Source organism: Spea bombifrons, chromosome 12, assembly GCF_027358695.1.
Source record: "Spea bombifrons isolate aSpeBom1 chromosome 12, aSpeBom1.2.pri, whole genome shotgun sequence".
Lineage (NCBI taxonomy): Eukaryota > Metazoa > Chordata > Amphibia > Anura > Pelobatidae > Spea > Spea bombifrons.
Window position 1 is genome coordinate 3,684,229 of NC_071098.1, and position 26,669 is coordinate 3,710,897.

Genomic DNA, 26,669 nt, shown 5'->3' on the forward strand with positions numbered 1-26,669 from the left:
GAGATCACACCTTCCTAAATACACAGAAGGTTTCATTACTGTTATGGCAGTCTAATTGTGCAATAGACTGCCACGTGAAGTCATTTTGGCCAATTCTATCAATATATTCCACACACAAAAAAATCATTTGGATGTTTTTCTAGATATGAAGCGCATGCGGGGTTATCACGAGTGAAAGGAGATAAGGAAATGTTGATCCAGGGAGAGTCCGACTGCCTGGGAGCCAAGAAGGAATTTTCTTCCCTTTGAGATGACCTTACTGTCTCAGCGGGGCTTCTGGATCAACTAATATCAGTTTATGGACTATATATATATATATATATATATATAAACAGCGTGTGTATAGATTGGCGTTAGTGACCTAGCAGCACAATGTATAGAGCAGGATTCCCCGCATCGCGCGCAGTCACATTCGTTAAGACCCCTCGTATTGATCCATACATCACTTTACGGTCTATATTTGCAATGTTTTGGTAATATCGTAGATGAGATAATAAGCGTAATAAATGCCACAGACGAGACGCTGATGCACTGCATGTATTTTTTATTGTTCAGTCTGCTTCACTAACAGTTCCAGTGGTGCAGGATTACCATAAACAGTTAAATATATCTGCATCGAACACCTAGGCTATACAGCAAATGGATCAGTAGTAGTACAAATACATGAAATATTTACATATTGTATACTCAAGCTCACACATCCAATTATATTTACAAAATAAAACACAGAAAGAAAGAAAAACGCCATGGGGGGGTCTCTTTCGTAGAGCGTCCGAGAGCGCGTCAGGACTACACAAGCCCGTTTAATCCGTCCGCCATGCCGCCCCCCACATTCTGGGGTTCCTATGTATTATCTATATTAATGTTACAGGGAGAGGACAGTAACGTGCCAGCCGGAGACGAGACACGGGTCTCATAACCCAGAGGGGCCGATTTATAACGATGTCACAAGCTTAAGTAGAATGTATAAATATACAATATATATAGGAACCAAATTGATCATTTTTATCGAGCGATGGTATCAAGTAGTTGTTTTGGATCAAAATTTAGAAATATATATAATTATATTTATATATATAAATTGTTTATTGGTTTATATAGCGCCATCATATTCCACAGCGCTGTACAATGAGTATATATATATATATATATATATATATATATATATATATATATACGGGGCGCTCGGCTTTTGATCACGCTCTTTCATTCACAGGCTTATTTTTTCTTAGATTCCGGAATATTTGTATCTCCATTTTTCTACTTTGCGGCCCGAGACATCGTTATAAATAACCCCTTTTCATATTTTTTTTAAAGTGATTTCCATTTGGAATCTTCCGGAATGATGTAAGAACGGGATGATTTCGCTGACATCAGACTCTATCGTACCAACACTCGTAACCCTTTAAACCCAAATTTAACGCACCGACAAGAAACACAAAAAAAAAAGTAAATGTTTATTTTTTTGCAAAGTCAAACAAAAATACTGAATAGATAAAAGCACCAAAAACGTGTTTTTTTTTTGTGCCTCTTTCAATTTTCGTTAAGTCCGTTAAATGATCATGCTGTTAACCCTAACATTACCAGGAAAAGAAGGTTAGTTTGGTGTAAATCCCCGCCATGGAAGGATTAATACTCTATTTTAATCTTCACCTGTCACCCTGGTTACTAGTAAAACGAAGAAAAAAATGGTGTATATTCTTTTAACCGTTACAGGCGGTATTCACCCCGTTTTAAGCTGTTTTCGTGTGGCTTGTAATGTTAGTTTAGTTTTTCCCTTTAATCCCCGACTTTGATTACTGTAAGTTTTTGTTCATCCTCTAAGCGATAACTACAACGAAGCAGCGCGTTAAAATATATTTTAATCAATGATCAACCTTACGAAAGCAACATGGAAGAACGCGAAGGGTAATATAGCTTCCATATGTCCATACCTGGGAACGCTCAGGGCTGCCACCAGTATGTTAGGATTGATACACCTGCTTGAATGCAGGTGACTCAGCTAAGTATCTTAAGTCTTTTTTCGAGTCGTTTCACTGACACATTTGGCGAGGCGCTATATAATATCTTCCCAATGGGCTATTAAAGTGTTAATAGTTAATGAATCTCAGGGTCAGCCTGATAAGAAAGTTCCCAGGTACCCATACATCTCATCATTTGCTTGCGTGGAGGTGGAAGCAGAGTATCTCAGTTTACGGAGCTGATAATGAATGATATTCACCACCCTGGGTTCATTCATGCGCTCAGAGATTAGATTGCAGACAAATCTTAAAGGAACCCGCAGTGAATTTATTCTCAGACGTGAAACTTGTGAGCTCAACAAAGCAAATGGTTTTTATTTGACATTTTTTCCAGCTCTTTCGGGAGATGAGGAAGCACAGATATGGATACATTCCAGTTCTAAACAACTGAGTAATTGTTTCAGGAAACAAAGTATCGGGGAATAGTAAAATCCGTGGGGTTCCAAATCCAGTCTAAAATACATTCAAGCAAATCCTTAAACCCGAATAATAAGCGACAGATACACATCAAAGTCTGCGTCCCGACTGAGGCCGATCTGGGTTTGTGGCCCAACCCAGCGCGCGGCACCCCAAAAAAATCAACCCCCCCCCCAAAAAAACCCAAAACCTTCTGAAACCAAGAAAAAAAATTGAACATGATGCATAGATGACATCGAATGCCTGGGACCACAAAAGGTGCTACAACCATCGAGCGCTCTTTCTGTGCAATTACCTGCAAATACAGTACGATCAATAACCAAATAAACATGGAGTCTGTAAACAAGCTCTAATAAGAGAGGTCTTTGCCTTGGGAGGAACCCGCGGGCTGCAAAAACTGAAAAATAACTTAAAATTCCCTTTATCAACTTTTGTAACAGCAAGAAAAATAAAGTGCATAGGTTGCTATTTAAAGCCTATGGGAGTTAAAGGGTGTGCGTCCCGGTGCGTCGGTCACAAGGTGCTTGATATGAATGCGAGCTAAACATAAAAAGAATCTATTTACAAGTAAAGGTTTTCCGTCCATTTTCATTATCTCCGGGCGAACGGGCAGATTCTGTATGTAAACTTTAACGACATCACAGAAGAAATCTCTGCTTGAGTACAGGTGAGTCTGGTGAAGCAGAGCCAGGACTGGGGATCACTAAGTGGCCCTGGCAATTTAAGAACAGCAGCTCCAAATGGTGTAAGTGTGGCTACTCGCCGGATACGTGCGACTTCCACTCACGCAGCAGCAGTATCGGTAAGTATTGGGTACTATCGATCGCCGGCCCGCCGGGCATTTGCCCAGACAGCCAGTCCGGATCCACTGATGAGGATACTGCTGAATCCCGGCAGCATTAGCTAATACATGGCCTGAACACGTGCCGTCTGAATACTCGGTGCTTTGGAGGTGGGTTGATGTTGACGACTGGGTTTGGTCCATGCGCAGTAGGTTGGCTGGCCCCTGGCATGCCCCGTCGGCGGGGGTCTCAGAGCTGGTCGGCTCAGAGAGCTTCAGTCCCGCTTAGCCATCAATCCAGTTCCAGAGCACGTATCGCACGGGGTGTCCGCCCTCACCTAATCTCCCGGCCCCCGTGGCCAACTCTTTGGTCCATCGTTATGAGTAATTTAGCTAACGTCACCAGCACCAAGATCATCGATAAGATTTTTATACGAGGAATGTGAAGCTAATTAATTAAAACATCAATCAATACAAAAATACCTACAATCACGACAACGGTAACAGCCACAGGACAATATTATTGTGCAAAAAATGTTTGATAAAGGAAAGGGTTAACGGATACAGCTTGGCCCGATCCCCCCCCAAAGCAAAGACCTTTGAAAGCATTGGTGGGTACACCTTAACCCCCTGTCTGCCAGAAGGGCATGTATCTGACGGCACTGCCACCGGGCAGACTGGGTACAGTAACAAAAAAAAACATTTTGTTCTTTCTGCCTTCTTAATCTGATCATAGGATCCAGAAGCCTTCGACTTGTCCTAATATCACCCCCTCCGATAACATTAACCCCCTTTACACCACCAGCCATGAAATCCTCTCAGGTTATGAACGGCAGAGATTGGTGAAATTGCATTTTTTTATGTAGGGGGGGCAGAAGGGGTACTTACTACCGCATCCCCTTGCTTCCCTGATCCGGCACCTAAGGGGTTAATGCAGATCCACTTTATTTCCCACGGTCTCTGAAACCGTCAGATGTTTATTTATTTAAAAAAAAATATGAGATGAAGCCTAATTAAAAACGTTAATTTACATTAAAACAAAAACTACGGACAAGCGGCAGCATCCTCCTCCCCCCCATCCATTAATAACGTTGCCTGTAGCGGGGCACGCAGTGGTCCTTTGGGTCCGTCTCCAGACACGAGGCTCCGTGGATGCCGACGTACACAGACACGAAGCGGCGTAACAGCGGCACCGTTCTGCACCGTTTCTGTTACAGTGAGCAGCAGAGACCATTTTCAGCGGAATGCCCCAAAATTCATGCCCCGGTAGGAACCCCGACTCTGGTATTGTCACAGTGCAGTCGTCGGGCAAATATGTGCCCTAACCTGGGGGAGAACAGACGACCCGCGGCAGTACGGAGACTCCTGCTCGCCCCTTGCAGTGTTAGCAGCGCATCGAAGGGGGATCCCGAAATGGCCAACAGGGGGAGCCGGAGGTTCCCGGAAAATAAGGGGGCAAAAAAGTGAAAACAAAATGCACATGGTGACAGACGCGTTACGCTACGGACACTAGAAACTGCTCGGGAAGGGGGTTAAACACATCCAGAGAAGCGAGGAATCGCGGGATTCCGGACCCCCTTTGTCTTTTCTTTGATCTGTTAGGCCACATGCGACGAGTTGGGTTATTTTGTTTCTTCAGCACAGAAGGGAAAAGGCGCTGGGGGGAAAAGCCACAGGTTTACAGACAAAGAGAAATTGTCAAGAATCACAAAAAGGAGTAAAGGGAGGTAACACTTCCTATCTGAAGGCGACGGAGCAGCTCAGTACTTCATGGAGAGAGAGCGGCGTCTTGCCAGCTTCGACCTGCGGGGAGACGGAACGAGGAGTGAGCGACGGTTACAGCGATCATTCACGCGTAGGCATCGAACAAATGGATTTTCTTGGGAAGCAATATTTAATAAGTATTATTATTTTTTAATTCCTTGATGATCCTCTGCGAATGAATGAGTATATTGTGCGCAGAAAATCCTTTGACCCTGACTTACCGTATTGTGCCAGCAAGCAAGGGGTTAAAGGCGTATAGCCAGTCGTTCATATCCTTATCGTTAATGGCCTGCAGCAGAATCCCGCGGTACTTGGTGCATACGGCAAAAGTGTTAGGACTCTGAAGCGTGGGGGGAAAAAAACAAATGAATGAGGAATATCAGGCGAATGCATGAAAGCGAATGCATCGGTGAACACGGACGTCAGCGGCTCGTACTGACCTTGACCATGGCTTGTTGGTCTTCGCTATACTCCACCTGGGCGGTGGACAGGTTAATGAGTCCTCTCTCCACCGGGTCCTTGTCACTGTTGTAGATGAAGACGTAGGGTCGACGTACCACCACGAAGTGCTTGGCCCATGAGTGTGACAGAGGCTCCTTGAAGTTTAAGTAGCCTTTCTTGGACACCACAGATCTGAGAAAGACAAGAGTTTGTTAGTTTGTATCCAAAAGGGTTAAAGAAAACTCACGTGACTGCGTAACACGCGTGAACTATTCTTTTACTGCGTTCCAAAGGGCCGGAGTGTAGAATATTAACGCTTCGCCTGCGTGTAACCCAGGCAGTCTCTCCGTGTAGTCATCGTACAGTTAGATAAAAACCACTTTTTTTCAACACAATAAAAAAGGAATATGTTTTTTTTTCTTTTTTTTTTCTCTTCAACAATGTATCAGTATATAATGGAACAGAGTTTTTCTTTTTTCCTTTTCTTTGTATGGTTTTTATGTATTTGTGTCTATTATATTTATTATGTGTATGAAAAAATTCATAAATAAACATATAAAGGATTAAAAAAAAAATAAAAATAAAAATAAAAAAGGAATATGTTATAAGACCAGTATGGTGAAAACTGAAAGTTTGGAAAATGTTTAAATATTATTACATTTTTTAAAAATAAATAATTCTAAAAAAATGACAGCATTTAAAAAAAAATAAAAAATGTAAACTATTCTAATTTTTGATCTAAAAATGCTGACTATTATAAAGCTGTTAAAGCAGTTTTTTCGCCCCCTTACGGCCAGCATTACACAGACGCCGGCAAACACAACAGGGAGCTCGATCTCACCCAGGCCTCATTTCTTCGATGTCCGGTACCAGATTGAGAAACTCGTGCTTCCCAGCGCGGGCCAAGTACGACGACTGGACCGGCGGCACCATGTGGAACGGCTCAAAGTCCGCGCAGGGGCTGGACGCACGAGAATTGGCTTCGGGAGTCCTGGGGGGAAAAAAAAAACAAGCCCCGGTCCGTTAGTTGAGTTTCTGAGTGAGAATGGAGAACGCGATCGCTTTTTGCACGTATTTTGCGGCTCACTTTTGATCGGCGGAGCTGCATCTGGAGTCCGCCAGAGACGGGCAGGTGGAGGAGGGCGTAAGCGTCGCGCTGCTTAAGCTGGAAACGGACGGGTCGCGGCCGATGGGCGAGATATCAGACAGCTGCATCGAAAGAAGAGAGATTATCAGACAGCCAGCAGGAGCCTTCGGATCAAACGCCAGTCTAGATTTTATTGGTCGTGCCACGTAAAACAAGATGGCGCGCTCTGTCTTTACACTCTGCCATGATGCCCCTAAAATAGCATTTTTTAAGCAGTTTTCAGGGACCGCGCCCCACGCACCTTACAATCACTGATGCTGTTGCACACCTGGGTCAGCTCCCTGTTGAAGGTGTGTGTAAGGAGCCGCAAACACTGGGAAGAAATGGGACAGAAGGTTAGAGACTCACGAGGCCCCCGTGACTTCATGATGGGACAGGGCAGCAGTGAATGGCGGCAGCCGCTGCCCGCGCCGGTTACCTTGGTTGCCAGCTCCTTCTCACGGTCCACAAGGCTCTCCACGTCAGTGGAGTCGTACCCGCTGCTCTCGCTCGGGGTAATGGCGCTCTCGAAGGTGGTGGTGGATATCTGGGAGGAGATGCTGGTGGAGGTGCTGAGGGTGCCGCTGCTGAGGCTCGGAGAAATAGATTCGCTTAGGGATTTGGGAATGCTGTCACCCAACTTCTCCCTCAGCAACAGGAGGTGCCTTGTCTTCTCCACCTGAAAAATAAAAGTACAGAAAACTCGGTGTTCAACGTGCGGCACAGGTAAGATTGATATAGAAGCGGCGGGATGTTTCTCTACCAGCGCTGAGCAGATGGAGGTCGCAGAAATTCTCAAACATGTCAAACACCCACTGAAGACACATTCACCCCAACTGGGGATCGGCCTTCCGATAATCCCAATGACCGCACCTCATGCAGCTGTTCCATCTTCTCAAGTTCCCACTGATGCTCCAAAATCAGGCTGTCCCCGCGAGGTCTCCAGCCGGCCAGGTTTTCTTCCCCGCGGACATAAGCCACAGACGTATCCAGGATCTTTCGCCTTCTTCGCTGCATTCCTAAAGAATAATCACAAATAATCCAATTTAAAAAAAAACAAAACAAAGCCTCCTCCTCTTCCTCCTCCTCCTAAAGTCGCACGATCAGGAGGCAACGTCCAGACTGGGTTCCGGGAACGAAAAGGTCTAATTTGCTCCAAGAAGCCAGGACCAGATTCCCCCAAAGGGTTTACACAACATACCCAATGAACAGCTTCACTACAGAAACATAGAACCTGCCGGCAGATCGGCCCCATCCGGCCCCTGTCTAGTCGCCCGTTTCTCCTGCTGTAAAGACTCAAACCTTAATCAGTCGTTGGTCTCGTCTTAGATTCAGGAGCCGTATGTCTACCCCATGCATGTTTAATACCCTCACTGTATTACCCTCTACCACTTCTGCTGGGAGGCTGTTCCACTTATCTACCACCCTCTCAGTGAGGAAGTAAAACTTCCTCACATTACATGAACCCAATATCTTCCAATATGAAGAACTTCTGGAGTTACATGTATTTTCCTTTTATATTTGTTAGTAAATATCTTAGTTTTCCTAAGGTATTGGGTATTTTGCAGTATCGCTGGTCAGCTTCCTATATTAAATAACAAGTAATGGGTTATTACTAACTATAACTATAGGTACTAAGTCCACATAAAACATAATAAAAGCACAACCGTGTCATTAAAATATATAAATATATTATACTAAAACATGCATAAAATGTACACAGATTGGGTTTATTCTGTGAGTTATTATTGGCCATGTACTGTAATGTAACCTGCTGAATGTAAAGGAATTTCCAGGTGAAAGACCTCTCGCACATACGGTATCCCCGACCCCGCGGTCGCCGACCCGTGGATTGGGACACGCATTCTATACACACACGTGTCGGGGGTGCCGCGCTCACCTGGGCTCCCGGTATCTGCCATCTTGCACAAGCTGAGCTCGTAGATCCCGGTCACGCGGTTACTGTTTGGAAGAGACAAGAGATGATCGGGTGTTCACGGCATATTAGAAATAATAAATCATATAATAATCAATAATAAATAATAATAATGATAAATCCCACGCTTACCAATCAGGAGACTTGGAGTATCCGCTCCCGAACAGACTGCGCAGGGACCGCGGAGGGGAGATTTTGGCGTCGCGGGAGTAGAAGATCATACACACGTCCTTTGTGATCACCGCGGGCTGGATACAGTGATCGAGCTGGGGAGATCAGAGCAACAATCAGGAACTTAACCCCTTCACGGACGGGCTCACACTGCATCGTCATTAATACCCCGTGGGGTGCTTTCTATGTGGACGGAAAGGCAGTGGAGGCGTTTACCAAGTCCCAGCAAAGGGGCCGGTATCCCCAAGACACGCTTATTAAACACAGAGGGGCATTTAGACTCATCCAGCTCCCCAATCTAACCCAAAAATAATGCAGCGCGATCCATACACGCTGGAACTTACCTCCAGATACGCCGACAGAGTCATGTAGATCCTCTCGCCGTAGGGGGTGACCCTGTTCAGGAGCAGGGAGTTGTGCAGAGAGCTGTCCCACACGGCCTCAAACCGGTAGAACGTCCTACGGAGAGAGAGAGAGGGTTCGCATGTAAACAGCCGGCGTGTGTGTTACGTGACGGGTCTTCCAGGAACGCGGGCTACAGATATCTACATACACAACGACACAAAGACGGCTCTACACAAAAGACTACGCGGAAATCTAACGCAGGCTACAGGATCCGACGAGACTCAACCACAAGCCGGCCCCGGTCCGAAACGGGGCGAAGAGCATCACCCCGAGGTCGTGAGACGGCGTAGCCTCATAATACACCATATCTTACAAACTTACTAAACAGAGGACTTTGTCTACTTATTATCCCAACTCTCCGTTTCTAGCATGAAGTCTTTCTCTGTCTATTCTCTAAATGTGACGCTAAAACCCAAATGAAAGAATCGAAGTCGTTCGCTCGGCTTCTTTACCCGATCTCTTATCCCCCAAGCTGGAACTGTTAGAGAAATGCTTTTACACTCTACTTATTGGTTTGTAGCTGGCTGGCCTGTGCCGTTTAATGTCCATAAAATAGCCTCCTCATACGAAGTCTCCCTAAAGACAGAGACATAAACGTAAAGCGGAACCCCCTGAGAGCGCAGAGGTCGGGGGTACGGAAGCGCGGAGAGGCAGGAGACATAAAGCATTCCGCGCGAGAATCTTTATGTGTGCGGAAAAGAAAAAAAGCAAAGCGGAAGAATACCTAGGCATATCCTTATCAAGAAACAGCCTGCAAGACACAGAAGAAGAAGCTGCCATTAGTGACAGAGACAGACGGGGGTAACAGAACGGAGGGGGGCCGCAGACGGACAGAGAACGCAACGAGCAGAGAAAAAAAACAAAAACGAGAAAATGAAAAGCAACTCAAATGTAATAAAAAAAATACAGCAAAGCAACGTATCGTTTTAACCAGAAACCTATTAAATTCCCCCAATCTGTGCGGTTTGGCTGGAGTGCTAGCTCTTTGAGGGCGGAATGGCGGGAATCATCATCTCCCCGGGGTAGAGACACCGTAGGGTCCTGGTTTCTCGCGTTTACTCCCACCCCATGAGGACATCCCCCGTTTTAGTTAAATCCCTGAACGCCCCGACGTCGTTAGCGTTCTCTCCGACCGTCCGCCTGCACTCGAGGATTACCTGCTGGAGCTATGAGACGACTTGAGGTATTTTGCGGAGATGATGTTCAAGGAAAGGACGGCTTCCGCGGCCGCCTCGTCCACTTCGGCTTTATTGCGAACTCTCCCTGTGGAGGAAGACAAATCACAGAGGGCCGAGCGTTGGCTACGAGTCTCACTTGCAGAAAATTCCAAACTCCAGCGGCGGATCGCGTGTCACTCACCCACCACCAGCTCCCTGACGTCTTTCCAGTGTAACTCGTTCCCTTTTTCGTGGATAATGGTGACCGTGATCCTGCGCTGGATGCCCTGTGGATATTAACGGCAGCTTAGTAAATGGTTTAATGGTTGGTTTAGACCGTACAGCTTACCTTCTCTGTAAAAGGCGTTTAAGTTACATATTCAAATCATTTTAGGGAGAGAAAAGCCGCTTACAGAACATTCCATGGAATTCTAAGTAACTCATTTCCCCATCACTGCATTTCTCGCTATAAAATGTGTTTTCTGACATAATAACAGAAAAATGGATCGTGAGCATATTGCTTTTGACGTTGGGGAAACATTGTATATCCCGGAGAGACTGCGGAAGGCGACTGCATTTCCGTGGCTGTTCTTGGTCGTTTTTGGGGTAAAATAAAGCAGACGAGGCCCACAGGTAGGAAAGACGGACGTCTGGACGTATCTCACCTGGTGTAGCAGGAATGTTCCCTGGCAGGAGAGACCTCCAGAGTGATCAACAACAGCAGGTATGTACCTAGGGGCAGATAACGTAACAGTAAGTACCTGCCCCATACGCGCCAACACCCGCGTGCCACCCGCTCGTCACTTACTCCCCGGTCGGCTCCAATTCACTGATTTCAAACCAAACCAGCAGATCGTATTTGCTGACGCTCTGTCCCAGGCTCGGCTTGCTCAGCGGATTCAGTTTGGTGGCCGGAACTGGAATGAAAAATGTTAAAAATATTGTAAAATACATGAACCCGGGCCCGGGGTGTACTCACCATCTAAGGGGGGGATCGGCTAGCGGACCACATATCACTGCTAGAGGCTCGTAACGAGGAGGCTACTAACCATCGTGTTTGGGAGCCCTTTCCGGCTGGCAGTTTGGTACCGGCAGGGAGTGAAAAGATGGCAGGTGGTCGGCCCTGTCCTGCAGCGTGGCGGAGAGCACATAGGCGTGCTCCGAGAGGGCGTCCAGCACGGGCACACTGACATAGCTAGATATCAGGTGCCGCACCAGGGTTATCCTCCTCTCCCCGGCTGAGCATAGTGCCCCGGGGTAGGGGGGGCATGAAAGGAACAAATAAAGGCATTTTGGGGAGGGAAAGGAGTGATATCGCCATGCAGAGTGCGGGGGGAGGGTAAAAGAGAAAGAAAAATGGTAAAATTCACATGCAAAATAATGATTAAACATCTTCAGCTCAGCGGGGGAAATGTGTGTAACGTGGTTCAGCGACACGCACCTCGGTTTCTGGGTCGGTTTCCGTTAAGGCGCGGGACAAACATGCGATCGAGTAAACAAAAGGCACGAACAGACGGCGAGTACAACTTACCCGGCTTAGAAAGGGGCATCGGAGGAGGGAAGTAGCGTCTGCATTGTTGGGGTGGGCTGTTAGGAGGAAGCCAGAGGAGACCCTGGTTAGAACTCGATGGGGTTCTCCCAATGGCGCCCCCCGACCCACCGTGACAGTGAACCCTTTGTGCTTCCTTACCTGAGGTCCTGGCCCTGCAGGGGGTGCTGCTGATAATGCCCGAACACTTCAAACACAATGGGCTTGGTCTTGATGTATTCAATGAAGGATTCAGTGACCTCGACCGCGATCTGAGAGGGAAGGTCAGCGAGAAATCAAAAGGATTTTAATGATTAAATGTTAAGGCCGTCAAGTAGCCAAATGATTCTAATAATTCTTGGCATGTGGGTAACGGAACCGCGCAGCTTACATTTTGGACGTGGTAAAAGCCCAGCGGGTTTCCTCTCCCGTTGTTTTTCAGCGGCTCTGTTGAAAAAGCCTCGTCGTGTCGGTGTAAAAAGCTGCAAAAAACACAGAAAAACATTTAAAAAAATTCTGCATATTTATAGAACATCTGTTTTTGGCAAAGACGTTGGCCGGGGTGCGATATTTACCATATCCAATACCCACAAGCACACATACACACACAAGCACACACCTATGTGAATATTATAAAAGGGTTGTCCGGTAGTAACAATGTGACAAGCGGGAAGCATGCGATTAGCCGTAAGTCTCGTCGCTGATGATTGTGTCCCCCCCGTAATCCCTTTCACGCACCAAGCGAGAAGAACCTGTGATACCCGAAAAAAGACTCACTTAAACTGGCAGAAGATGTCTGCGTATTCAGGAAGGATGCCGCTCGCTTGAAGCACCGTGACCCGGAAAGTGAAGACGCTGCCGATCTTCAGGTGTTCTCCGACGTCTTCAGAAAACCCTTCCATCATCATCTTCCCATCCAGCAGGCTGCCGGACTTCATGTCTACAAAGAACGACAGCGGTGACTCGATGGCGACTGCGATGCCGGTGATAAAGACTATTAACAGAGATCGTCCGTGAGAGCAGATCGACCGATCGATAAGGATCCTGTGCAGCCGGCGGATCCCTCTCATCGGATTCACTCAGTGCAGTCATTTAGAACATACAATGATTTTATTATTTACAGCCCCGGGATCCGCTGCTATTACCCAGCTCTGCCTTGTGGTTGATCTCTTCCATCGGGGTGATGATTTCCGAGCTCTGACCCTGTCCTTCCACGATACGCAGCTCTTCCTGGGACAGTCCGGAGCGGGTGAGAACCGTGGACGAGAAGTCATTCTGTCGACAGAAAATACAGAATCCACGGCTTGTAATCACAGCTTCAACTCAGAAAAATCATCCTGATCCAAGAAATCGCTGCCCAGACTCCGCCGGATAACGGATTTATTTTCTTACACGATCTGAGACTATTCAACAGATGCCCTCTAAGGTCCTCATGGGCCAAAAAAAGAGCAAATAAATTTTACCCCCAATAAGGAAATATATAAAATATAATATATCTAATAGAATTCTCTAGATTAGAATCAGGCAGACACCAATCAGTCACCTTGTTGAAGTAGTCGTTGTCAAATGAGATCTTGGCGGTTCCGGACTGTCGAATGCCAGATCCGTAATCTGGGGCTTCCTCATCGCCTATGGAGAAAACGCAAGCGGTGGATGATTCGGTTCTTTAACAAGGACACACATAGAGCGTACAGCGTGCACCGCCTTTAATGATAGGGAGGTAGATAAGTAGAACAGTCTCCCAGCAGAAGTGGTAGAGGGTAATACAGTGAGGGGATTTCTTAACGACGAGAGGTCAAAACAAGAGGAGAATAAACTCACCAGCGATCGCTTGCACCGCGACACGCAGGAAGCCGCGTACGTCGCCCTTTTCGCTGACTACAGCCACGCGGTGGACCAGCGGGACCGGGAAGAGCAGGTTACTCAGATATACAAACGCTCTGCAACAAAGAAAGAAGACGTTTCATTTAAGGCAGGTAGGATTTTGGAATTCAACTTGGGGGGGTCCAGGCCATTAGTATACCCCCTTCATAGGATTATTGCCCGGCACCGGAACAAAGGAGAGCGCCTCCAACAGGCCACACGGATGAACTGGAATGCTATGACGGACCACGCTACGCATGCACAGCTGACGAGGGGACCTGTGCGTGATAACACCTAGATGCTGGGATTTTTGAGTAAGAAAACCCCTTCCTACTTGGTAAACCCCCCCTTTTGTAAAAATCAAATTTGCAGGCAATTGAGAAAAAACAACCCAAATATACAAAACAGAATATAAAATACGAGCAACATAAAAAAAAACAAATAAATGCAAACAGAAAAAAATGGGATTAATAAGCCAAGTTATCATATTATAAACAACACGAAAATGGGGACAAAAGAAATATTTAGTAGCTGCAAAGGAAAACTAAAAATTAAAATGTCAAACTAGGCTTTGGACCTCAGTTTAACCCCTTGAGAGCCAGGCGGAAGGCACAATCCAAAGGGTTAAATGTCTCATGGAGGGGGGGGGTGCCCAGTTAGGTTTGTAATGGCTGCCTAATGTTCATCAAAGAGAGAAAAGGGCATTTGGTGTGGGGGGCTTTTATTCTGCCTGAGGGGCAGGAGAGGCACTAAATAGCAGTTACACCACCGTTCAAAAGTTTAAGGTCCATTAAAATAACATGAAATGGATCAGAAATCCAGTGCAGACGGGGTTAATGTTGTAAATAACTATTGTAGCTAGAAATGGCTGATTTTTAATGGAATATCTTCATAGGCGTTTGAGAGGTCCTTTATCACTCCCATCACTCCTGTGTTCCAATGGCCCTTTATCACTCCCATCACTCCTGTGTTCCAAAGGCCCTTTATCACTCCCATCACTCCTGTGTTCCAATGGCTCTTTATCACTCCCATCACTCCTGTGTCCCAATGGCCCTTTATCACTCCCATCACTCCTGTGTCCTAATGGCCCTTTATCACTCCCATCACTCCTGTGTTCCAATGGCCCTTTATCACTCCCATCACTCCTGTGTTCCAAAGGCCCTTTATCACTCCCATCACTCCTGTGTCCCAATGGCACGTTGTGTTCGCTGATCCAAGTTTAAAAGGATAATTGATCGTTAGAAACCCCTTTTGTAATTATGTTACAGCCATAAAAGTCTTGTTTTCCATGAGAACAGCTGAGTGACCCCAAACTTTTGGACGGTGGTGTATCTGCTGGCCCCATTAGAAAAGAGGAGAAGTCAGAGAGTTTCCATACAGCAGGTAGCAGCGCATGGAGAAATATCCGGGAAGGACTGAGCCAAATGTACCCTGCGGGCAGCATCCACCCCACGGCCAGGAGACAGAGGAAAGAGACGGCGTTAGCAGCGAGGTCGGTGAGATGAAATGGCAAAAACAACTCAACAAACAAAAAGAAACACATATCAAATATAAATGATATTCGTTTATTAACGAAATGCGAGAAAACCAAACGGACGCGCCGCTAACGAGCATTAGGATGAGGGTCCGAGTGTCACGCGAGATCCCTGCCTTTACTGACTGCCCACATAGTGTAAGAGGGAAGGACAAGCTCTCACCTTCCTCCACCGCAGAGGGACCCCGGGGCAGAAACAAGCAGGGGGCAGAAAAGGGTTATAACAGGGGGGCTGCGTCTGGCAGCGGCTCGGGATAATTTGCCGGGTGGCCTTTAAACGCAAGGTACTTAAAAATGTCAGACTCAATGAAGCTGACCGGTGGATATAAATTGGATCAGAACTTCCATAAACAATCCGCAAACTTTCTTATGCAACCCACCAGCCTTAGGAGTCACCGGGCAAAAAAAAAGGAAGCCCCGAGAGGCTGAGGCTCGGCCACTTTTTGCTTTTATAAAGATGCCGGTGGAACGGCCAACAAACCCTTCACTTCCCTGCGAGAACTTCCAGCCCAGGGAGCCTCGAGAACGCCGACAATTGTCTCACCATGATACAATCTCAATGTAATGTGTGTGTGTCTAGAATAGTGGTACCTAAGTGGAACAGCCTCCCAGCAGAAGTGGTAGAGGGTAATACAGTGAGGGTATTAAACATGCATGGGATCGGCATACGGCTCCTGAATCTAAGACGAGACCAACGACTGATTAAGGTTTGAGTCTTTACAGCAGGAGAAATGGGAGACTAGACGGGGGCCGAATGGGGCCGATCTCCGATCTTTGCTTTGTGTCTCCATGACTATTTTATACATGAGGACCGCACGCTCTTGATGTGGGTTCTGAGAGAGCTTGTCCTTCTCCTCCTTACCACAACCTCACCAACCTTCCTACTAAAATGAACCATGGGGAGCGGTCGTAAAAAGGGTCTTGGCCGTCGCTGAAGAGATCAGATCCCTCCTCGGTTCCAACATCGGAGCTGGTGTCGTCTACGAAAGGGTCGTCGTCGAAGTCTTCCATCTGGTCCTGCTGCTCGTCGGCGAGTTCGGTGATGTCGGAGTCTGCCGTTGAGAAGGTGGGGGACGGGGTGCGATCCGCCAGCCTTTCGTTCACGCACCCGTGGAATATAGGAGAACTAAACATTTGTAACGTTAGAGTCGTTATCACATCCCAGCGGCAGAGGGAAGGGATGGGGGGGGGGGGTCGTACGCCAAAACCGGCAAAACCAAAAATTCATGAAACGCAAGCGAGCCAAGGAGGGCTGGGGGGGGCAGCAAAGTATTGGCAGGATAAAGGAAACGGGGGGAAGATTAAAAGCCGAGCACAGCGGGAAGCAACAGAAAACAAAAATTAAGATGTATGGAAAGAGTCTGCATTTCTGCTGCTTCTGGGGCTCAAAAAGAACCTTCAGCTTCCGAGTCACCCATCGTTAGAAACGTGAATTAATCCCGGGGACCTGAAGCCTGGTAAATATTCTGCTCTTTAAGGCAGGACCTGTTAGAATAACTTTGTTTCAGGGTCCACAAAGGACAGATAAGGCGTTACAATGGACCAAGTGGACCATGCGTAGCCAGCAGGTTCTACAATAAAGATGCGTCACAGGGAAGCTGAGGCTATTCCAGATTAATGCCACCGGCACAGTGAGATCTGGTACCTCATTATCCTGCCCCCAATGCAAAACATGGCCCAGAATGCCATAACCGGCAAGGATTATATTACCACCAGTATAAAACACGGCATTAATTACATTTCTCCCCCATGAGAATCGTGCCGGAGGATTAGATTGCCCCGGGAGAAAACATGGCACCTAATTACATGGGCAAATAGGACGCAGACCCGATAAATGAGATACAAGTTATGTTTCTAGCATCTTCAATATGAATGTTAGCGTGTGATGAGTTTTTGTCTTTCCCTAGCAGGTCAAAACCTTCAAAAAACATAAAAATTCAAGAACTTTTGCGGCGCGTGATAATAGCACCAAATGGAACGCAGTTAATAACCATTCGAGGCCAGCAGGAGATCAGCTCGTTGCCAACATATAAGAATAAAAAATGTCTTTCTTACTTTTTTATTTTAAATATCAAAGAACACGTCCGAGTTGTAGAGGTGACCTTGTGACTGTCAGTGTGAGGGTATATTTTGGGTTAATATTTGGAACACAGAAGCGTAAAATGCAGAAATGTTGGGCTTAAAACAAAATAATTAAAAAAGAAACCATCAAAATAAGAAAAAATAAAAAAACATAATAAAAGATAAAAAAAATGATGGCAACTTTCCCATCGGCTACAGCATAAAAGTACTTAAACCGTGAGAGAATAAAATGGATGACGGAACAATCGCAAACGTTCTCCTTCCACGAAGAAGTTGAGTGTGTGCGTAACCAGTTTAGAATGTATGAGGACGAGATCAACGCTGCGCTTAGAGGTTAACCTTAAGCAGCTCCTTTGAGCGATCTCCTATGATTGGTTTTATGGCGCAGGACTATTCCTGAAGGCACAATATAGCTTTTGGCTAGAACACGCGCATGCTCAAACTGCCACTCTACGAAGGGTCGCTCAACATAACGTTCGGGGTTTACCTTCCAACTAGCTTGAACCAGTGGAACCGATCGTAAAATGGGTCGCTGCCGTTTATCACAGTGTCGCTCTCGTCTGCCACGTTGGAGGCCATTTCCCCGGCCCGATCGTACATCTCTCGCATCTGTTCCAGCCGTAGCCTGGGGGGGGGGGGAGAGAATTGTAAAACTTGAGTAAGGAATAAACAGGAAAGCAAAGTTCCCGCCTGATCCAAATGGTCGGCTTCTCCCTGGTTGTTTGGTGGAAAGGTCTAAGGCTCTAAGAACCTTGGTGAATATGACCAAGCAGCTGGAGAGGACATTTGTGAGACGTATAATACTCTGACGGTTGTACTATCTTTAGTTGAAACTGTTGCAGGTAACAGGGAGGTACTGGGCATACTGGTGGGGAAACGTACCGGAGCTTTTCCAGAGACCAGTAATGGGTGGCTCCATTCTTCAGATCCTGCACTTCTACAGCCACCACCGTGCGGGGGAACGGCTGGTCTTCAGGGATCTTCTCAGCGTCAGGAGGGAGCAGTTCAGGAGGTAGGGGTGAGTACAGGGTGTCTGTCAGCAGCACAAACTGGAACTGCACCTGTGGAAGGAGAGAGAACAAGCAGAGCACTCAATTAACCTGGTTAGATGTTAACAAGCTTATTTTTTCATGTTTAGCAAATAAAATACACCCATTTCAAGACACGAGCACAATGGGTCTATTTGGTTAACCTGACTAGACTTCACTTGCATTCCCTCGGCTGCTAACACCTGCAAAACAACCTGCAGATTCCTTGATTCCAGGGCTTGCAAGGTCCTACAAGTTACAGGTGAAGGCATTCGAGGTCAACATGAACTGTCCTCAACCGTAATTTAACAGAATGACAACACATTAATATGTTACTCTTATTGTCAAACTGTATATTGTTAATTTTCACAGGCCCCCTATGGTGATGGCGCTACGGAATCCGCTAGCACTCTATACGTAAGCTTCATGTAGTGTTTTTATCAACGCATTTCATGTTACCTTCTTCTTCAGCTCCACACTGATGGCATTGGCTTCCTTCAGGTACATGGCATTGCCCCACAGTAAGTCCCGTAATGACGTGAACTGGTGATGTCTCCACTTCTTATATGCCCACTGTGCCAACTCAAACTCATGTTGGGTCCAAGGAACTGCAAGAAAGGAGACAACAGCATTAAGACGTGTAGACACAACCGACTGCCACACGCCAACAGGCTGAGGCACACGGGATCAGAACGCGGGGGCAAATCTGGGATGGAATCATTTGGCACAGGTTAAATTTAAACAAATGGGGTCCTTCTATGACATTTCCGCAGATCTGTAGGAAGCGGTGTGGTCTGCAGTGAGGGGCAGGTCCACAATGACCTCACTTCCTTCCAGCTTACGACCTCACAGAGATAAGTGAACCATTTCCTGTTACATAGATCCCCAAGAACAACTTTATGGAGCAAGGGTGCTTGTAGGTAGTTCTTCCTGGTCTATAATTCCCATCATCCCGGCTAATCCTTATCTGATTTATAGTTACGGCAGTTCTAGGCCATGTTGGCCATCAATGCCTTGTTATATGAGCTCTTACCCTCTTCCTCCTCCTCTTCTTCTTCCTCCGTGTTCTCTGCTGCCAGCGAACGGGTCTCCACCTGCTTCTGGAGGGCTTCGAGTTTACTTTCATAATCCTGAGGATGGAGAGAAAAGAGCAGACGTGCAGAACGTGAAGACAGAGCATTACATGCAGGCAGGGAGACAAGACGTTGGGCGATTAGCTCCTCAAAGGGGCAGTAATAGTTACCCCTAAATTATTATCCTAACAATAGACTGAAACCTGGCTTTCTGGCTGTTAGCGTGTCCAAAATCATGGTTAACGCAGGCAAACCGTAACACAGGATGATATGAAGGAAATCAAAACAAGTTTGGACTTCACAGGCGTCCCTTAAAACCAGCAACTCTGCTCAGCCCTTCGACAACGCAGTACCGGCCTCTAAAAACCGGAATCGAGGCGAGGATGAGCTGTTTAAGGATTTGGCTCGGCGTTACTGTAACTTATGGAGCCAACGTTTCTCGTTTCAATCTAAGTATAAAGGTTATAAGCGTGGGAATGGAGAGTCTGCTCGGAGGGCCGATGGTGTGAGACGGGAGGAACGGAAGGGAGGTGGGAAGATTCATTTATCGGAAAAAGTGTGTTCCAAATGTTTTTGGTGTAAATTGTATTTATCCTTCCCGCCCTGACCATGGGTTGGTTATAAACGTCTCACGCAAAGGTGCTTGCCATTGGAATAAGGCCATTAAACCCACCCGAGCCGGGAGTACCCCCGACAAGCAGGTGATAGTCTATGAGGATGATGTTTGAAGATCCTTCAAAACATCTGCAAGACGACGGTAACGCTTTATTTCGAGAACACAAAACCAGAACATGTGTGTAGTAAGAATCCGCTGCTATGGCAACAGTCTTTGTTTTCACCCCGAACGCTTCACCCTGGTTCTCTGGAATGGGCGCCCATGAATTCTGCACGGATCGTCTTTGTAGAGAATCGATTATTCGCCTGCCTGGCCCGTATTGGCAGCTTTGTGTTATCGGTTGCTCTATCTGCACACAAAGCAACACATATTCATTTCATCTGAGATATAATTCCATCGCTGGAAGAAGGACCATAGCAACGTTTCCCCGTCCGGAACGATCCCGGGGCATCTCTCGTTCCAGCCAACAGACTTTCCGTATGAAGCATGAGAAGTAACGGGAGGAGTGAGAATCAGGGACCCGAAACTTTGATGTCTCTTCCAGAGACCGTTCTTTCAACCAAATAGCCATAAAAAATGACTCTTAATAATAATCTTATAAAAATTACATTATTTTTTAAAGGCGATCGACCACCAGATTTGTTTATTATTAATATGAGATTAAAAATAGTTTTCCAAAATATTGTGCAATTTTTTTATTTTATTTTTTTTTATAGTTTTCCCCCCATAATATAATATAATGTTTTCAGGGAGCTGCATTTTAGCCATTTGAGTTCTCGCTCTGTTATCTAACCTTATCCTTATCATACTGCCTGTGGGAAACAATAGATTGGCTCAGTCTTAATCACCCAGCTGGACTCTCTGACTAATGAAGGTCTCTGACTAATGAAGGGGTTATTACTGTATACAGCGCTGGGGGTTATATTACTGTATACAGCGCCGGGGGTTATATTACTGTATACAGCGCTGGGGGGTTATATTACTGTATACAGCGCTGGGGGTTATATTACTGTATACAGCGCTGGGGGTTATATTACTGTATACAGCACTGGGGGGGTTATATTGCTGTATACAGCGCTGGGGTTATATTACTGTATACAGCGCTGGGGGTTATATTACTGTATACAGCGCTGGGGGTTATATTACTGTATACAGCGCTGGGGGTTATATTACTGTATACAGCGCTGGGGTTATATTACTGTATACAGCGCTGGGGGTTATATTACTGTATACAGTGCTGGGGGTTATATTACTGTATACAGCGCTGGGGGTTATTAATGTATACAACACTGGGGGTTATTAATGTATACAGTGCTGGGGGTTATTAATGTATACAGTGCTGAGGGTTATATTACTGTATACAGCGCTGGGGGTTATTAATGTATACAGCGTTGGGGGTTATTAATGTATACAGTGCTGGGGGTTATTAATGTATACAGCGCTAGGGGTTATGCTTGTTTTATGGGAAGTTCCCCTTTATGTGGAAGAAGTCGAAGCGATTTTACAGCGGAGCGAAAAACCCAAGAGAATCGGACCGTAGCTTCAGATTGATGCCGGACTGAAGGGTGGGGAAGAAGTGTTTTTTTTGTTGTTTTTTTACCCAAATCATTCGAAAATAAGTATTTATCAGGAAAACAGCCCTTTGTCATTTGTTTTTTCATTAGGTTTATGGGAATGCTGTAATTCTGACGTCTAGATTAACGAGATCTGATATTGCTTACGGCCGAGAGGAAACAAAAAAAAAAAAAGAACACAAAATAGAGGTTTCCAGAACTTTTCCATGTTTAATCAGCAGCCTTTAAACAGACGACAGACCATTTACAAAAACAACAACGGGTTCAAAACCAAGAAACGAAAACCAAAGCAGACCGTCCTCATCGGCAGTTTCACTATGGCCGCTTCCCGCGTAAAAGGAGAATACTCCCGGCGCTCGTAGCCAGACGTACAGCCGACGCCGGCAGCGCGCGGGAAGCAGGGCGCCAAACGGGGCACAAAGAGAGATCCATCCCGGACCGTCACCAGGTGGAGGCAGAACACGGTCAGGGACGGCTCTCGGCATGGAGTTAATCAAACCATTCAGTGTTGGGTGGAATATGAGCCCCCCCCCGCCTCCCCCCATAACATAACCCGGCTCTTCTGCGGGGTCTTCTCGTTTAATACTCTATAGGTAAATGGCGAGCTTTAGGCGGCTTCCGAGAACCACAATATGAGACCTAGCACCTTATAACGAATACCCCTCGAGATATCCCCAGGACTGGCGGGTATTTAACGAGGTTAAAGGGACAGGGAGAAGAATGGAAAGACAGCGCCGGTGACCGGACACAAAAGCAGATTAGTGGCCGACAAAGAGCGTCACGGATCACAACGCAGACGACAGCCTGGGGTAGGTTTCCCAAAAGGCAGCCGTCCGTCACTCCGGTACGAGAGACCTCGGAGACCTTCCCGGGGTCTGTCCCACCACCAGGGGTCTGTCCCACCACCAGGGGTCTGTCCCACCACCGGGGGTCTGTCCCACCACGGAAAACGCTCTACAGAGGAGCTAGTGTTTTTCTTTTTTTTACAGTAGTTTATGTCATATAACTTTTTTTTAACTCTTTCACAGCATATTTTATGAGAATTACACTAAAGCTATTACCCTGTCTATAGATATCCTCAAACACCGCACGGAGACCATCCCTGATCCGTGGATCCAGTCTGTATCAATATTCCAAATGTTTTATACGTTTCATGCTATTCCTTCATTATCTATTATTCTAGATCTGCCGCCTGAATCAGGCGATACAGAGTAACGAGCGCCGGCAGCCGCAGATAACCCAACGTTTTGTTTGTTCTTTAAGCTTTTAGCTGGGATTTTCCTCAAGCGTTAAAAAATAAGAGTTTATTTCCACCTAAAGCACCCAAACTGTACCAAAAGTTTCTGCATCACTTACTGTATCTTTAAAATGATAACTCCTATCAATCAGCGCAGCGCGAGGCTTTCCTTCCTTCTCGCAAGCCGTATGAAGAACTATCCGACAACCAGCGAAGACGGTAATAACCTACTTGCTACCACCCTCTGTGAATACCCTGTCAATGATTCCTATTTTATATGGCGGTAAACGGTAAAGGTGCAGGAACTGCAAGCAAAATAATCCATATCTACAGGGTGGAAGGCTTGGCTGTAGTGTAAGAAGTAATCCCTTTCACCCGAGGGGGTGGTGGATACGTGGAACAGCCTTCCGGCAGAAGTGCTACAGGTTAGTATAGTGAGGGTATTTATATTTATATATGTAAGGGTCGAAGAGGATCTTATCTACCATCAAATTTTACATTTCTATGTTTCATGCATTTTATCTACGTTATAAAAAGAAGTGGTTAGATAGACAGTGCTGTGAAAGAAATGCGATGTGTGTCGCTTTCACACATTGTGTAAATAGCAGAGAAATATCCGAGTCTGCCCCGGGGCTCGGCCCCATCATCGGCACCGCGGACATTTATCAGACGTACTTTTTTCTTGATTATTCCAGTGTAATTAATATACATTTCTACAAACTTTGGTGTCCTCTCACGGACAAAGATCAAGTAGAAAGCAAGTTCATTAAACACAAGCTTATCATATAAACATAAAAAAAATATTACTAAACTATATTAACCCCCCCTAAAAAAGTCTCTACAGTTTTCGCTCTATCGCCCCTTTAAACGGCATGATAGAGAGCGAAGAGAGGATTCTGATACTTTTTGTAGTATTACATCGTTTCTATCTCGTTTCTAGCAGGACAGGGTCCTCAAGCTCGGGTTAAAGCGGAAGACTAAAGCACATGAGCCCATGGTGGCCCCCTTGGACTGCGAGATCTCCCACTACAAGCTAGCCGCCCCTGGTTGAATATTTAACATCGATTGCGTTTTCCTTTGAGGACCGCGAGCCGCTCTGCCGCCTTCAGGGTTGTTTAGTGGTTTGTAGTGAGATGTAGTGAGAGGTAATCTTTTGTTTTGGGTAAAAAAGGTTGTCAGTGGGCAAAAAAATAAAGTGGTTCCCCCCGGATAAAAAAGCACCTTTAGTTAAATGTTAAGAAGAGTATAATGTATGTAGAAGGAAGAGACATAGAGAATGTTAATACTGCGCAGGGAGAGGTGGGAGAGGTAGATGTGCCTTCAGGACACGGACGGAGGGGTTCCCACTGGTTACCAGTTAGAAGAAGCAAAACAAGACTCCATGGCACAGGTAGACACATCGTCAACCAGTCCACCGCCTCTCACCGGGGTGCACACTACAGGCATACACAAAAAATGTAACTTAATGAATGAGAGAGTGGTGATACACCCAACACTGCTATGGCTGATCAACCGACTGTCAAAAATATACATAAAAAACCGATTGGAGAACTTAGTGGGTCACATTGCACATGGAGCCGCTCGGCCCGCCGTTCTGTGCTAGCTGTGGCGGCAGACAGCTGTTCAGACAGTAGTTTCACGGCCTGACTTTAGGTTGGGAGCTGAATACTGGCGTCTCATGCGCGGCGGGGTGACAAACTGGTTGTAGTGGTGGGGTCGGTCAGGCTGCTTGTGGTAAGCGTTGTTCACTCCGCTCTCCATGGAGTCGTAAGTGCTCCAATCCTGCGGCGGTTGCTGGTACGCCTGATGATGGTGATGGGATTCGGCCGGCTGGGAATCGCAGGACTGCAGGGACTCCGAGGAGCCGGACGCTTGTCGTCGGAGTCCCTTCTGATGGCCATTTAAAGAGTTACTTCTCCAGCGTCCAGAGGCGGGATTGTGGTTGTTGCTATAATTCCTGTATTGCTGTTGCTGTTGTATCCATTGCTGGTTACGAGACTGGCTGTACGGGCTCCATATTTCCTTTTCTGGTTCCACCTCTTCTTGTTCTTTGATCTCGGCCTCTTTGGGGATTTTTACCTCGATGACTTTCTTATCTGTGATGATAATGTGGGTGCCGGGGCTCCAGGAGCTCCTGTGGCTGGGGTTGCTTTTGAAGGGGAAGCGAGGCTTTCGGTTCTCCGGTGGGATAAAACGATGAGGGCCGTTATTGCGTCGTAGCTGCTTGGCGATCTCCTGCTGCTGAAGGTTCTTAAACTTGATCTGCTCCTGTCTCATCCACTGCGAGCGTCCTCGGCGGAACAAAGGATCGCTCTCCAGCTGGTTTGCCACCTGCTCTTCCTTTCCGTTCGATTCACCCCGACATTTATCACCTTCTGATAATCTTCTCTCGCCTTCGGTGCTGCCATCTCTCGCTCTGCGCTCCCCCTGTGATCCTATCAAAGGTAGGACTTTCTCCATTTTCAGCATTTTGTTCCTCAAGGCTCTTATCTCCTCGTCCTTCATGTTATTCTGATTCTTCACCTCCTGCAATATGTCCTCGAGCTTATCAACGTGGACCTTCAGATCGTCCACATCCGGCGGCCCCTTCCCGACAGCGACCACGTCCTCGATTCTCTCGTCTCCGACGCCTACCGTGTCCCACACATCACGAGCCACCGCCCGCCACGAGTCCCGTTCGTTAGGGTCCTTTTTGCCGTACATGGCGCAAAGCTCTTTCATCTTGACTATGGCAAGAGCTTCGATCTCCTGGCGACTGTGTTGGAAGTCGTTGAGCGCCACCTCGTAGCATATCTCCTTCACAGCCTGGATCTTCAGATCGGAGATGGTCACCCACTTGGAATCTTTGCTTAGCCGGCGGCGCTGAGGTATCTGGTACATTTTGTTCGGCTCGCGTCTCTTGCCGCTGCTGGGAAGGCCGCACTTCTTGACAATGCTCTGCACTTTGCTGGGCGGAAGCTTCTCTCGCAGCGAGGTGATTAAACGCCAGCTCTCTTCGCATGAACGCTTCTCGGAGTCGTCCCCGCTATCGGAGTCCGCATCCTTGAGAAAGAAAAAAAATCAAAATGGCCCCAAAAGAAACCAAAAATATGGAAATACTTAAAAAAAAAACAAACAAAAAAAAAACAATGAAAAATAAATATATATTAAAAAAAAAAAAAGTACGGCAAAACTATGGACAAACAGAAAAAAGTAAAATATATACAGAAAAAAAAAGATGAGGAAAATAAAAATGTGCAAAGAATATGAATGATAAGGTGAATGATTAAGTCCTCACCTAGTGCGAGTGTAAAGTTGGAAGAAGAAGAAGAGACACTCAGCCTTCATTTAGAGAGCACAGAGACAGGGGTGTAAAGAGAGTCATTAGCATGCCCACGACACACTGGCCAAATTCTGTGTAGCCGCGCACAGCAAAACCACCACTCCGAGACGCAAGAGGACAGGGTGGACAAGAACAGCCAACAGAAGGTGAGTGAACGCTGGTTAGTAGATGCAGGTTTCGGATGCTGTTTTATAGTCTTTTGCTTTATAGACCGTTGGTAGATGTGTTATATGCTCAAGAGAGAGAACAAGGTGTTACAAAGCCTTTCATCGCAGACGCCAACCGTGAAAGAGCCCCGCGTGGAGACGAAGAAGAACGCGAAGACACCGGAAGCGCCGTGAAGTCATCGCGGAGTTTAAAGGGACACAATACGTGTCATCGAGAGGCCAACGCGATTTACCGGTTATCATTTATTATTTTATTCTTGCTTTTTTTCTCTCTAATTTAATGTGACCTCACCTTGCGTCTTTGCCGTATATCAAAGGTGAAGAGCAAAAATAATCTTAATAAGACTTAAACTATTCTAGGCCCAGTATGTATGAATAAAAGCACCGCAATAAACGTGAAATAAACACATTGTCATCTAAACTCAG

General features: G+C 46.4%; 1 protein-coding gene across 11 annotated transcripts in view; it reads right to left on the reverse strand.

Moving 5' to 3' along the window:
* Positions 1 to 4,426: 4,426 nt before the first annotated feature.
* The window catches only part of KIF1B (kinesin family member 1B), a 60,033-nt gene continuing 37,790 nt past the window's right edge, over positions 4,427 to 26,669 (reverse strand). For 5 of the 11 annotated variants that reach the window (XM_053451999.1, XM_053451995.1, XM_053451998.1 and 2 more), the window contains 27 exons: positions 19,288 to 19,384; positions 18,714 to 18,862; positions 18,109 to 18,287; positions 17,714 to 17,851; positions 16,022 to 16,270; positions 13,569 to 13,687; positions 13,291 to 13,376; positions 12,893 to 13,022; positions 12,525 to 12,687; positions 12,139 to 12,229; positions 11,910 to 12,019; positions 11,751 to 11,806; positions 11,028 to 11,136; positions 10,885 to 10,951; positions 10,422 to 10,506; positions 10,220 to 10,325; positions 9,002 to 9,116; positions 8,619 to 8,752; positions 8,451 to 8,512; positions 7,424 to 7,569; positions 6,990 to 7,229; positions 6,813 to 6,884; positions 6,512 to 6,633; positions 6,266 to 6,415; positions 5,424 to 5,616; positions 5,205 to 5,323; positions 4,427 to 5,022 (listed from right to left, as the gene is read on the reverse strand). In XM_053451999.1, coding sequence (XP_053307974.1) covers positions 4,980 to 5,022; positions 5,205 to 5,323; positions 5,424 to 5,616; positions 6,266 to 6,415; positions 6,512 to 6,633; positions 6,813 to 6,884; positions 6,990 to 7,229; positions 7,424 to 7,569; positions 8,451 to 8,512; positions 8,619 to 8,752; positions 9,002 to 9,116; positions 10,220 to 10,325; positions 10,422 to 10,506; positions 10,885 to 10,951; positions 11,028 to 11,136; positions 11,751 to 11,806; positions 11,910 to 12,019; positions 12,139 to 12,229; positions 12,525 to 12,687; positions 12,893 to 13,022; positions 13,291 to 13,376; positions 13,569 to 13,687; positions 16,022 to 16,270; positions 17,714 to 17,851; positions 18,109 to 18,287; positions 18,714 to 18,862; positions 19,288 to 19,384 — 3,330 coding nt within the window. In that variant the 3' untranslated portion in view covers positions 4,427 to 4,979. Of the gene's footprint in view, positions 5,023 to 5,123; positions 5,324 to 5,423; positions 5,617 to 6,265; positions 6,416 to 6,511; positions 6,634 to 6,812; positions 6,885 to 6,989; positions 7,230 to 7,423; positions 7,570 to 8,450; positions 8,513 to 8,618; positions 8,753 to 9,001; positions 9,117 to 10,219; positions 10,326 to 10,421; positions 10,507 to 10,884; positions 10,952 to 11,027; positions 11,137 to 11,750; positions 11,807 to 11,909; positions 12,020 to 12,138; positions 12,230 to 12,524; positions 12,688 to 12,892; positions 13,023 to 13,290; positions 13,377 to 13,568; positions 13,688 to 16,021; positions 16,271 to 17,713; positions 17,852 to 18,108; positions 18,288 to 18,713; positions 18,863 to 19,287; positions 19,385 to 23,905; positions 25,797 to 26,669 lie in introns of those variants that run through there. The other 6 variants (XM_053452003.1, XM_053452002.1, XM_053452001.1 and 3 more) reach the window with 3 other exon arrangements.